The sequence below is a fragment of the Apostichopus japonicus genome, chromosome 11 (assembly GCF_037975245.1).
Source record: "Apostichopus japonicus isolate 1M-3 chromosome 11, ASM3797524v1, whole genome shotgun sequence".
Taxonomy (NCBI): Eukaryota; Metazoa; Echinodermata; class Holothuroidea; order Aspidochirotida; family Stichopodidae; genus Apostichopus; species Apostichopus japonicus.
In genome coordinates, this window is record NC_092571.1 from 20,144,697 (window position 1) to 20,157,735 (window position 13,039).

Genomic DNA, 13,039 nt, shown 5'->3' on the forward strand with positions numbered 1-13,039 from the left:
ACCACATTATTTTCAATGCATTGCCATGATGATGTCATCCACTGTACCGTTGCCAGATGCAAAATTTCATTAAGCTTCTCTAATCCTATATTTTCATAGAGCCTGCATTTAAATAAGCTATTGGGATATGAATTTCACCTTTAACTACATGCAGATCTTAGGTTTCATTATTTTTCTTTAAATTGTCAATTTTCATCACTGGAATACTCCTTTAAATATTTCTAACATTGTATAACTGGTTTAATTCAAAGTATTTAGTATTGTGGGAGAACTACCAATGTTAATGGTCTGACAAAAGGCGATGGCGTTTAATAGAAGGAAACCCACCATGTGGGTGGAAGTGGATTTGAGCCCTGTGCAAATAAAGTAAGATGGCCTTTTTATCCAGGATTTATTCTATCGTTTTCCCATCTGAAATAGTCTTCCAAAACTGTTCAAATAATTCCAAAATGATGTAATACTGTCATGCGGATAGCAACCTGACGTGAAGTGCAAGTAATATCACCACTCATGAAGTATGGTTTCATTTTGCATTTCTCCTTCCCACCAACATGATACTAGATCACTTTCCTCCTCAAACCACTATGAATTTTAATTCATTCCTCCTCCCATCCAAACTGGTGCAGTCAGCAACATAATTAGTTCATACTGTAGCAATAACAAACTCAGCCCTGATTCTAATATGCAAAGTAGTATCATCATCATTATCACCATCACCATCATCACAATCACCATCACCACCATCATCATCACCATCATCACCACCATCATCACCATCACCACCACCATCACCATCATCACCACAATCATTATCATCATCACCATCACCACCACAACCACCATCATCATCATCACCACCACCATCACCACCATCACCATCACAACCATCATCATTATCATTATCATCATCACCATCACCACCATCACCATACTCATCACCATCATTACCCTCATCATCATCATCATCATCATCATAAACAACATCATCATCATCATCATCATCATCATCATCATCATAAACATCATCATCATCATAATCATCATCATCATCATCATCATCATAAACAACATCATCATCATCACCATCACCACCACCACCACCACCATCACCACCATCATCATCATCATCATCATCATCATCATCATCATCATCATCATCATAAACATCATCATCATCATAATCATCATCATCATCATCATAAACAACATCATCATCATCACCATCACCACCACCACCACCACCATCACCACCATCATCATCATCATCATTGATTCTTACCAGATTTTTCCTTTGATTTCCCTCTCTTCTTCTTCCCCTTAGCTTTCACATCCTCTTCTGGTGCGGTCTCTGGTTTGAGACTTTCATCTGCAGTGGTCTGCCAGAATATTGCAACAGATTATAATGAGAAGCTATAAAACATATTAGTACTTAAAATTGCTTAATTATCTAAAACTGCTGTGTCCATAGATTGCAAGACTTCACTTTAAGAGGTTATGCCAATAGAAACTATGTTTCTGGTTAAAGATCTTGTTTACCAGCAAAATGTTATTAAACTTGAGAGAAAGAGGTCACAACTCTTAAAAAAATTAATCCCCTAAATAAACTAATTACTCACTCAATACTCAGTGAATACTTCCAGGCAAGTCATACAAACTTCCTATCTTTGGGTTGCATCTTCATTACTTTAGAAGAAGGGGATGGGGTGAGGATGGGGGTAAGCACATGGTGCCTTAGGCCCACAAAGGGTGTTAACCTGGCTCAGAGTCCTGGTTTTCCGTTTTCATCGGAATAAATACATGCCATTTAATAGCTCATAACTAAGTTTTATGCAGTTTTAAGTAAACAAAATTTCCATCTGAAAACCGATTGATTTCAAATTCTTTTCACCTGATAAATTTAACCTAAAATTTTATCAACTTTTCTTTTGTGATTATAGTTAATTCTACTACCTGAATATTTCCATAAAGCTGCTTGTCGCAGTTCTCATATTGTTCTCTCATCCCCATAGATGTAATATACATGGCAAACTGTTTGGGAATCTATGAGTGCTCTTTCAGTCACCATAGCAACGATTGCCATGGATATGTTGGTGCAGAAAACGTACATGTCTTTAAGCTCATTGAAGTGATATAGGAATAAGCTATGGTGAGGGGTCCATTCTTTGGGTCAGGTGATCAAACATGTCTGTTTGCACATATGTTTGTACAAGAGTGCTTAAAAGAGTGTGTCCTGAACTCCTCCTGAACTATTAGGCCGATGGACTTCAAAATTGGTGGGTATGTACCTGGGTATGGGTTGTAGTCCCTCTGTGACTTATGGAGTCATGGGGCCAAATGTCAGAGGTCAAATAACCCCACAAATTTTGTTTAGCCCTTATGCACACTCCAAAGCGATAAAATGGCTGGAACATTCAAATCCATGTGGAATATCAGACTGCAAGTTAACAGTGCATTACTTAATGTAAAATGACAGAGGTCATGTGATCAAATGTGGTCAAAGGTCCAAGCTGGCAAAATTTGTGCAAAAAAAGTGTGTGGCAAATTCCCTCTTAAACCATAAGGCTGATGAAATTCAAACTTGGTGAGTATGTGCCCCGACACGGGATGTAGTACCTCTAAGAGTTATGACATCATAGGGTCAAAGTTCAGAGTAAAAAGGTTTCTTACTACTTCCTCTAGTTCTTACACTTGTCTAATCTCCATGTCCTTACGGCCCACAGTACATCTTTACACTTTGAACAGTTAGTTCTCAGCCTCGACAATGTCTCACACCCTGTAGCTCAAAGCATGCCTACTGGTGGCAGCATTTCACAATACCTTTTATAAAGTCATGAAAACACTGTTAGCATTGGCAACAGCTCTTACGGGTTCTCCCAGGCCTTATATAATCATCTCATGGCCAAAGGGTTGACTGGTCATCAGGAGCGAGTCCTTACAGGCTTATAAATCAAGAAAACTTACATAATATCTTACCATTCTACCCAAGGAGGTTCCAACTGACAAGATTGTGGGCTGCTTCATGCCTTTGGGTAAAAAGATGTAAAAGGAAGCAAGTTGAATAATATTTTTTAATCAATAATATTGATCGATAATGATAGCGTTAGCTGATTTAAAACCTGGAAACTTGGTGGTTGGAATTATTACACCGTTTTGCATACTCAATAATGTATGTGTACATTGCTCAATAAATCAAAAGCCAAATAAGAACAAAATGGTTAAATCTGAACCAGATCACAAGGAACATAAGAAATACAGAACATCAAGGCACCATTATGTTTAGGGTTCCAAACACTCAACTTCATAACTACCAAAATGACTGCTTTTGCAGAGTATGTTTTGTTTTGTTTAAATTGTCAATTTTCAGGGATGATAAACTAAACTTCTTGCGATCTACTCTGTTTTAAATCTGTTTTGGTCTTTCTAACTGAATTATCTCCAAATCTCAGAAGAACATACTTAGACAGTTACACTGTCAAGTGCAGTGGAGAATGCAGAATGTAGCCAGGCTCTCAACGGGAGATAGCTGAGATACCAAAAATACACCTTTTACTCAAGATGAAACTAGAGTAGGGTGGCCAGACATCCATATTATATTATGCCAGTCAGTCGGGCATATTCTATGCACAGTCCTCCATCCAACATAGCTCCAACCCGAAAACTAGTATGTCTGGCATTTTTATGAAAGCAGTTTAAGCAACAACAACCAAAAAAGCCAAGTTCAATACTTATGGAATCCTACAGCTACATGTTCTAAAACTTCTGAATTTTATCTGTTCTGTATTGGCTTCAATGCATGTAGGCTTTACATGTATGAATATGCGTCTCCTACTGTGCAAACCAAGTACAGTTTCATTACAGTTAATGTGACCATACGTTTAACTGGGTTCAAACTGTTCTCATAAACATGTTGACATATATTTATGTAACATGCAGCAGTTACCCACAAGCTTTGAAAACATGATTCATAACTGTGTAACAGTTAGTTGGCCTGACGTTTCGAGCCTAGCAGGATCTTCTTCAGAGGCTCTGAAGAAGAAGCTCTGAAGAAGATCCTGCTAGGATCGAAACGTCAGGCCCACTTACTTTTACACATTCTCTTACACAGGCACTTTAGTGGATAAGCAGTTTGTTAACAGTTTTATTTTATTTTTATTATGATTCATAACTAGCAGACCACATCATCAACTTGTCTCTTCGATTCCTTGATGTGTCCTCCATTTTTTATATGAATGTCATATCATAATTTCATATCTTCATTTCATATCATAACACCTAACCTTGAGGGAAATAACAATTCATCACTGCAGACTCAAGATTAGAACTCACCTGTTATTTTGATGAATTCAAAGTTTGTTCTTTTGGCCCCTTTGTTTCTCAAAGTGATGTTCTTTTTTAGAGTTTCACCGATGACCTGCACTCCAAAGTCCACAATGTCAGTATCCACAGAAACCTGTTGTCAAATTATTAGAGAATGTTATAGATATACCAAGAAAAGTTACATAAACTAGTTACATAAAAGTTACATCATAAAAAAAATAATAGCAGGGAAAAAATCACTTTTGCCACCTTCTCGAACCAACCCCTTATCTGTACATTTGCAAATTCTTTAACGGTAGTCCCACCATCCCAGATGAAAAATTTCTGATTGGGAAACCAAAATGGTGGTCATCAGATGGACAACTAGTTCTAAACATCAAATTCAGAATGCATTGTAACAAAATACCTCCAAATAGGTAACAAGATAAATTGCTGTTACCCTCCCTCCTTACCCCCCCCCCCCCCACACCATCACTTAGTAGATACGGAAAATAAACCAAATGGGTCCATGATCCTCATGGCATTTTCTTAATGGCCCAAAGCTGGTGTTCTCTTCACCAAACCTACACATCTCTCCTACAGTGTACATATTGGTGTTCTATTCACTTAACCAACATCTCTCCTACAGTGTACATATTGGTGTTTTATTCAACCGAAACCTACACATCTCTCCTACAGTGTACATATTTTGTCATTCTTTGTTATTCTTTTCTACATTTCTTCAGACAACCAAATTTGCAGTTTGGACATAGAAAAAGTAAGACCCGGTTGTCTGAGAAACAACCAAAAGCAAAAGCTGTGTCCAGCTGTATGATTTGTTCTTTTAAGTATTGTCTCTCTATGGTGCTCTGCTTTACAGCAGTTCCACTCATGGACTCATGGGCAAAAATTATAGCATCATCATTAATATTATGACTCTTTATAAGAAATTTCTCCATAGCAGTACACTATCATGACTAAAAGATCCTTTTTGGGTGGCTCAGTATCTGAAAACTTACAAATGAGTTCAGAACAAAGAATTAAGAAATATATGCAAGGTTACTGTAATAAAATTTTATTCAGGCTTGTAGGATATATGTCTCACGTCATAACATCCAGTCTTAGTCGCAACAAAAAGACAAGGATTAGGGAAACCCTAGCAGGGATCTAGTCTGTGGCATTAACATCACAACAGATGTGTAAACACCTTGAGAAACCAACATGAACACCTTACCCAGGACTAGTTAACTTTACAACGGATGTACCTAAAGTTATTTACAAAATTACTGACTGAATCTAGCAAATGGTTGTATATGTTATAAGTTATAAAAGAAGCACTACCCAATATTTTATTCGAAAAAGTAAGTTTATCTGAGTATGGGAGCTTCTCTCTTTCAATTTGAGGCTACCCATGCTACTGCTCTTTGCCACTATATGATTCCTCTTGGTCGATCAGAGGAGACACCCAGGAGTATGAACTTCACGCAAGACCATCACTTAATGTTTACTTACGTCACACTTCTTGGTCGTGCAGTGAACAGGTACACTGAAAGGACCTGTCTGGGCCAAAAACTGGATCTCGCCAAACAGATCTTCGTTAATCTGGAAAGGAACGAAAGTTCAAGTCAAATCCATGTAATAAAACATTTCATGACAAACTGAAAGTAGCTTCTTTTTGAAATATTAAAGTTTTAGTTTTCAATAGAACGTTTTGAAAAAATATAGAAAATATTAGCTGTTTGTCTTATAAGCATGAGAAATTCAAATTAAATTTAATTTAACAAGTTAAGAATCTATCCAACCTGTCTTGTTGTCCCTTTTTTAACAAGTTAAGTTTGTTTTGCTAAATTGCAAAAATGGAATAGGCTTCCGCTTCCTTAAATCTTTACATCTATATTTCCTTTTAATCAACTGGACTTGCAGTGCTAGCAGAATCGAAAAAGATACTATACCATACAGAAACTACCAATTGACAATTTAATTATAAAAATTCTTGTTTTTCCTGAAAATAAAATGTAAAAGTTTAAAACAATATAATCATTGTGGTGTTGAGTTGACTTTCAAGTATCGATGATTGGAGTGAGAATCAACAGAAAGCTTACCAATGGCTTAAAACTGACAAGCATATCACAACTCATGCCTGCAGACATTTGACCTGGAGGATCAAATCTGTAGAAATAAATAAAACTATAACTTGCAAAAGTTGAAAAAGAGTATTTGAAAATAAAAAATACAGAATTTGACATGGACCATTCAAAAGGTACATATTCCAGATGAGTTTATTTCTCCTGTCAGTCTCAAAATATCTTGATGCAGAAATCATAAACCTATGGCAATTAAAGTTAGAAGATATATTCAGAACAGATTGAGAATTTCAAAACTGTCGATAGTGATTATAGGGTAATGTTATAGGTGGTACGGCTCTCACAGTTCACTCCCAGAACAAAGATCAAATTAAAGATCAACAGAATTAAAAAGAAATTCAAGATCAAATTTTAACAACTAACACACACCAGTAGCAGAGGGTTTTATGCGTACAAAACCTTCCAATTTATCAACGATGAACATAATTTCCATCAGAGAACAGATGTGCCCCTAAACTGATCATTTCGAGGGTAGGATAAAAATTTGCAATGAAATAATTCAGAATATTTGGTTTCCGATCTTAACAAGAAAAACTAAGAGGAAAAGAAATTTCGGGCAAAACTATCAACCAGAATGAAAAGAGATTAGATTAACTTACTGCAGATCAACAAAGTCTTTTAAGTGCTCTGAGAGATCAAGTAACTTGAGAAAGTTGACGCTGTAGGATACATTTGTGAGGATTATCTTCTTCCTGTATGGCTTTCCCACATCAAAATCCTAAATAAACAATATTAATATCGACAATTTATGATAGGATATGTTGAGAGATGACATTAGCTGTTGACACAAAGACGACCCTATCAGAAAAGGCTTGAATCATCAGATCAATGACACAAATTCTTCTAGAAATATTTTTAGCAATTTATGATTGTAAAATGCAGACATTGAAATCTAACAAACACTGGTGTACAAAATTTACAAGCAACTTTCTCACCAAATAGATGAAAGGAGATTCATATTTTCCTCTCGGTTATACCTCTGTGTACAACAAAATCAAGAGTTGTTGAAAACACAACAAACTCTTAAGCTTGTTAAAATCTCAAACAGATCAAGAACCAAAAATTCCAATAATTTTTGTTCTGGAAAACTTTATGCAGGCATGCACATTTTGCTCACACAATAATATCACTTTCTTCCAGATAAAACAGTCAAATTTTCAGTGAGAAGGGACATAATTTCTACAAGTTAACAAGCGTATCGTTTAGACTCACCTTAAAATGCACGACATTAGGTTTGCTAACGAACGCGCAGCCCTTGAATTCTCTGCCAGCAGCTATCTGCTTTCTGACGATCCCGGCTCTGTGCTTGTCTAAAGCATGGGCCATGATTTCCTTCTCCATCTTGCTCGGATAATTTAAGGTATAAGTAGACTCTTCATCTTTAGGTACCTTTCCAAAAAATAAATAAATAAATAGATAAAGACATTAGAGATGGAAGGGCTGAAAGAACGAAGGAAACATTGCTAGGTACAAAAGTTGTTGACTTTCATATATATATTACAATTATTCTACTACATAAAGTACTTACTGCGTATGGTTTGTGCGTTTTATTCCACAGCCCTTCAAATTCCGGCTGTGCTAACTCTTCGGGAAGTTTCCCTTCGTTTCCCAACCCATCTATACCGTCCCTGTTGGCGGTCCCGTAAGGGTCCAAGCCATCCTCTTCATCAGAGGATTCCTCATCTGCGAGTCCCACAAATACCACCTGGAAAGACAACAGCACCATGGTATTGAACAACTACAGTGCAAGTAGATAAATAAATGTACAACAGCATGACAAAAGGTAGTGTACCACAGTCCACTGCATTCCTTCCAAACAGCAAAAAATGGACAAGTTTCAACCACAGGCCTGACAAGTGAGAAGAGAGCCATGGGGATCAAGGGGCTACAGTCTTAGGGTCAGGGGTCAAATTATACAGAACCTGGGAAACAATTGTGATGAAGGCTAATATCGTCTCATTTTCTTATCAAGTAAAATGACAACATCATAAACAGGACTTGGCGAAACAAATGTCCGCTGGGACCTAGCTCCAGACCCCTGGTCATCAACATACTGCTTGAGAATATGCACACTACAAGCCAATATGCATAGGCTCACCACACAGATTGGCATTGGCCCTTGCATTGGCCCTTGGGCATTGGCCCTTGCAAGGCCCTTGTATTCCTTGTTTCCTACAGCTAACTAGAACTACCATAGTTGTTATGACTGGTATAACTAGGTACTATCAGAAGGGGGGGGCAGACAAGGGGTGGCAGATCTGCAGAGATAAACTCCACTGTTTGATACTGACTCAGCCCTGTTGCAGGGGATTTTGCATCTGCTAAGATTTTTCCTTTTCGGCCAAGTGCCAAACTTCCTCATACCCACCAAATGGAAATAGATTGATGTTTAGCCTCCCGCACCCCACCCCCTTATGTAGACAATAACTACCTCCTTGCCAGAGGTAGGTGGCCTCTCATCCACAGCCTCCTCCTCCTGTTCACTTGCCCCCTCCGCATCATGTTCATTGTTTGCATAGGCAGTGTCATCGTCATAAACAACATCCTTTAACATCTTCAATGGCTTCTTCTTTAGAGGAGCCACGATGAGAGATTTCTCTCTCTTGGGATCTGAGAATAACTGCGGGTACATCTTCTGCCGTTTCTTCATTTGCTTTTCTTCCTCCAGGATGCTCGATAGGAGAGCAGCTTGTTTCTGTCTCTGTTCCTGATGAAACTTCCTAGATCAAAGGACGAAAAAACAGGAGAGATATATAAGCAGAGCAATATCAAAAAGGCAAAACAGCAGTTTACCTAAACGGTCTGCTCGAGTATGCAACTTACGGTACAAACTACATAGAGGTCATACCATGGGTGCAAGAAGGTTGTATCAATGGAACATAATGGTACTTATCAATGGTACTTACCATGAGAGGAAATAACATAAGGAAACAGATAAAGGAAGAACATTAAAAGCTACACCAGGTTTTAAACAACAAAAACTGTTTAAAAAACATTCAAACAGTTGAACCAGATTCCTTGTGTGTAACCATGATTCATACTGTCACTGCAAAGACTGGCAGCATAACATGTACTTGTTGTGGCAAAGTCAGAAGTACAGTTTGTTTTATAACGTAACAGAAATATGTTTTCAAAGTGCATGCTAAGAATCTGCAGCATTGTTACAAGCTTTCTGGTATTAAATAGATCAACTAATTTGAAAAATACCAACATCACTGAAAACAGATGTTTTTTAAGTCTAGGACGGCAACAATTTCATAGCATATAGGTTTGTCTAGTCCCCTCCCCCACATCCCCTCCCCACCCCTCACAAAAAAAAACAAGATGCATGACAAATTGAATCAAGTGACCAGTCAATTGCCAATAAGGCATACCAAAAAAAGAGTACTTACTTTCATGAAAAGAAAAATCGGTTGGAATCGTGGGCTAGTTTAAAGTTTTTAATGAAATTATTCAAGCAATTGTTAAAGTGTTTGTCATCTGCTATTTTAGCTTATTTCACATTTGCCTACCGCTTCTCCGCTTCCATCTGTTGCAGTTTCTTCTTCTGTAACATCACTTCTTCCACATTTCTCCCGGCTTCTTTCAAATCACCCCGTGCTTTTACATCGGCTTCCTTCGACTTTTTATCTAAATATTGGTTCCTGGCCTGGAGAGCTTTCAGATTTTCCTGAAGAGGGATTCAGAAATGGAGTGACGAAGACTGGTTACTTACACACGTGACAGAGGTAAGCTGATGTAGGACGACTTCTTCACATGACCATGCAGAGACTTAATTTACATAAATGGGCACGCTGTCCAATCTTGAATGACCTTCCATTGTATGTTAAGGTTTAGGGTTGCTGGTTCGCTACAACCGTTGAGAAATGTTACTGCAGGCTAATGCCAAGTTTTTGTTCAACAAACCCACACCGAACTGAGTTTTATGGTTAAAACTTCCATGAGCTGAAATCTCTATGTAAGGGGATGGACATCAGCTCCTGTGGGGGGGGGGTTTCAATAACTTCATACCAGAGCTAGAGCAGAGTGCAGAGGGGGCTCACTATTCAGCAGTTGGTTTGGGACGGAGGTGGGTGGGGTGGGGTGGAAGTAGGGTGGGATGGGGGTGGAGTGGGTGGGATGGAATTGTCCTCTGAATTAATAGGTCTCACCCTGTTAGCTTTAATGTCTGTTTTTAATGTGAGTAGTGTCTTGACCCTCTTCTCCATGTGTTCCTTGGCTCGTTCTTCTTCCACTTCTCTCTGTTGTCGTACTCTACAGAACAAACATGAAAATACAAATTAAAAGACTAGATGTGTGTATATATACTGTATGTATGAACTATAAATGTACACAGAAAAGACTAGGTATATGATCGACCATGAAAATAAAAAACACCAAAGACAAGGTTTATTTATGGACTATGAAAATACACAGCAAAGATCTGGTATATGTATGAGCCATGAAAATACACAGCAAAGATCTGGTATATGTATGAGCCATTAAAATACACAGCAAAGATCTGGTATATGTATGAGCCATGAAAATACACAGCAAAGATCTGGTATATGTATGAGCCATGAAAATACACAGCAAAGATCTGGTATATGTATGAGCCATGAAAATACACAGCAAAGATCTGGTATGTATGAGCCATGAAAATACAACACAAAGATCTGGTATATGTATGAGCCATGAAAATACACAGCAAAGATCTGGTATATGTATGAACTATGTACTACACAGCCAAGACTAGATATATGTATGAACTATGTTAATACAAACCTTAAATGTGATTAGATTGTTCTAAAGTTTGATGTGTCTTTCTTAAGAGTGCAACTCCTATTGACAACATCCCATACACACTTGATCAATCACAATTTGGGGTTTTCAATATAACTTTTGACCTCCTGGCTGGATAAATATTTATATACTTGATAAGTGTTGTAAACTAATCATGATATCTAACTAAATGACTTTACCTTTTACACTGCATATTATATGAAATGGCCTAACATACTTCAACTTTACCTTCAACTTTACTAAAATAATATATTTATATATTATTATATAAAATAAAATAATAAAACACATAATATATTAATATAATATAAAATATTTAATACATTATTCTATAAAATATGTCAAAAAAGTGTCAAACAAAAAATATTATATACTGGAATGAAAGCATGAACTAGAATGCAAAAAATGCATTGTGGTTTCGATGATGTAACATTAGCAGTTTTCTTCATGAATCTGACGTAATGTATAGTGAGTGTGTACATGTTTACAAGGGTTTCATGATTTAACCTCTGATGACCCCAAATGACCTCTGACCTCCACCACACATACATATGCCATCATGAATGCATAGGTTACGATTATCATCGAAACCAAAAAAATAAATGTTTAACAAATGCTAACAACCTTTAAGATTTTAATGTTTATCATATTTTATACTCACTTGCCGACAGTCTCATTTATATATTTAGCAACATTCTCTCTGCTTCTCCTAGCAGCACTTAAAGCCTGCCTCTGTTTTCTGTCTCTCTCCTTCAATGCTTCAAAGTGATCTCTACACAGGAGGGGAAAAGCAATGCATGTGACGGGTAATAAATATCAACCGTTACGTTCCCTTCGCAGAAATTTCCAACAAACTCTGTAAACTCTAAAAAGGAATAGTACTAAAAACAACAATTCTTATCAAAAATACTGACATCATTTCATCCAACATCTTGCAGATATTTGAGGAAATGACCATTAAAAAATGAGATATTTAAAGCCAACAGTATAGCTGCCCCCCACCCCTCCCCCCCCCAAAAAAAGAGCAATTTAAGTTTAGTGTATTAGCAAATGGGCGAGGCCTGTATAGCACTATATAAAGGTATTAGGTAATCAGGAATGTTTTTGTAAGAAAGGTGATCATTGTTGTTTATTAGGACAATCTGGAGCTTTCTTGACATGTTGTTCAAATCTTCTTGGAAAAAAAAACTTTGGCTTAGACAATGGTGATTATGATATTATCAGAACGGGCAGATGACATGATAGTGTAATAGCTGGGAGTAGACAGGTAATTCAGTAATCATACAAAATTCAAATTTAACATAGGGAGGGAGGGTGGGAGGGGGAGGGGGGGATAAGCCACCTGACACCCCTTTTCGCCCATGTAGTTCTAGAAATGTCCTAAACCACAGCCGGTGGGTTAAGTAAGTGTGGCATGCAGGGCCTCACATGGTTCCTTTCAAAACCACCAATTAATGTGGCCCAAAGTTCAGCCTTCATTGTGGCAAGATTAGACACAAACTATGTATGCTTTGGGAAGTTCTAGAGGCTTTATTTGTGATATGATCAATATTGCAACATAACGAGTTGAAAATGTGCATCCCCATGTTGAACATTGTGTCATCATTGCCGTTGTGTGTTTTTTCCTTAGCGTGACCAAAGGGAAATTTCCGCTTAGTCGAGGTCGGGCAAAGGTCAAATGCTGCCCTCGCCCAATGGTGTTTAGGGTGTGACCTTTTATACCTGCCTCCTTGCTTTACATACTAATGTAATCGATGCATACTTACGTAATCTATGCATACTTACGTATTATGTGAGTTACATATGCTTGATTCCTC

The 13,039-nt window shown here is 37.5% G+C and overlaps 1 protein-coding gene across 4 annotated transcripts in view; it reads right to left on the reverse strand.

The window, feature by feature from the left end:
• LOC139975626 (cilia- and flagella-associated protein 74-like) overlaps positions 1-13,039 on the reverse strand; it is a 41,164-nt gene that overhangs the window by 22,498 nt on the left and 5,627 nt on the right. For all 4 annotated transcript variants that reach the window (XM_071983685.1, XM_071983681.1, XM_071983682.1 and 1 more), the window contains exons 6-17: positions 11,884-11,994; positions 10,592-10,694; positions 9,953-10,110; positions 8,872-9,160; positions 7,969-8,145; positions 7,653-7,829; positions 7,040-7,158; positions 6,399-6,465; positions 5,809-5,898; positions 4,327-4,450; positions 2,974-3,023; positions 1,280-1,376 (exon numbers count right to left, since the gene is read on the reverse strand). In XM_071983685.1, coding sequence (XP_071839786.1) covers positions 1,280-1,376; positions 2,974-3,023; positions 4,327-4,450; positions 5,809-5,898; positions 6,399-6,465; positions 7,040-7,158; positions 7,653-7,829; positions 7,969-8,145; positions 8,872-9,160; positions 9,953-10,110; positions 10,592-10,694; positions 11,884-11,994 — 1,562 coding nt within the window. The remainder of the gene's footprint in view (positions 1-1,279; positions 1,377-2,973; positions 3,024-4,326; positions 4,451-5,808; positions 5,899-6,398; positions 6,466-7,039; positions 7,159-7,652; positions 7,830-7,968; positions 8,146-8,871; positions 9,161-9,952; positions 10,111-10,591; positions 10,695-11,883; positions 11,995-13,039) is intronic.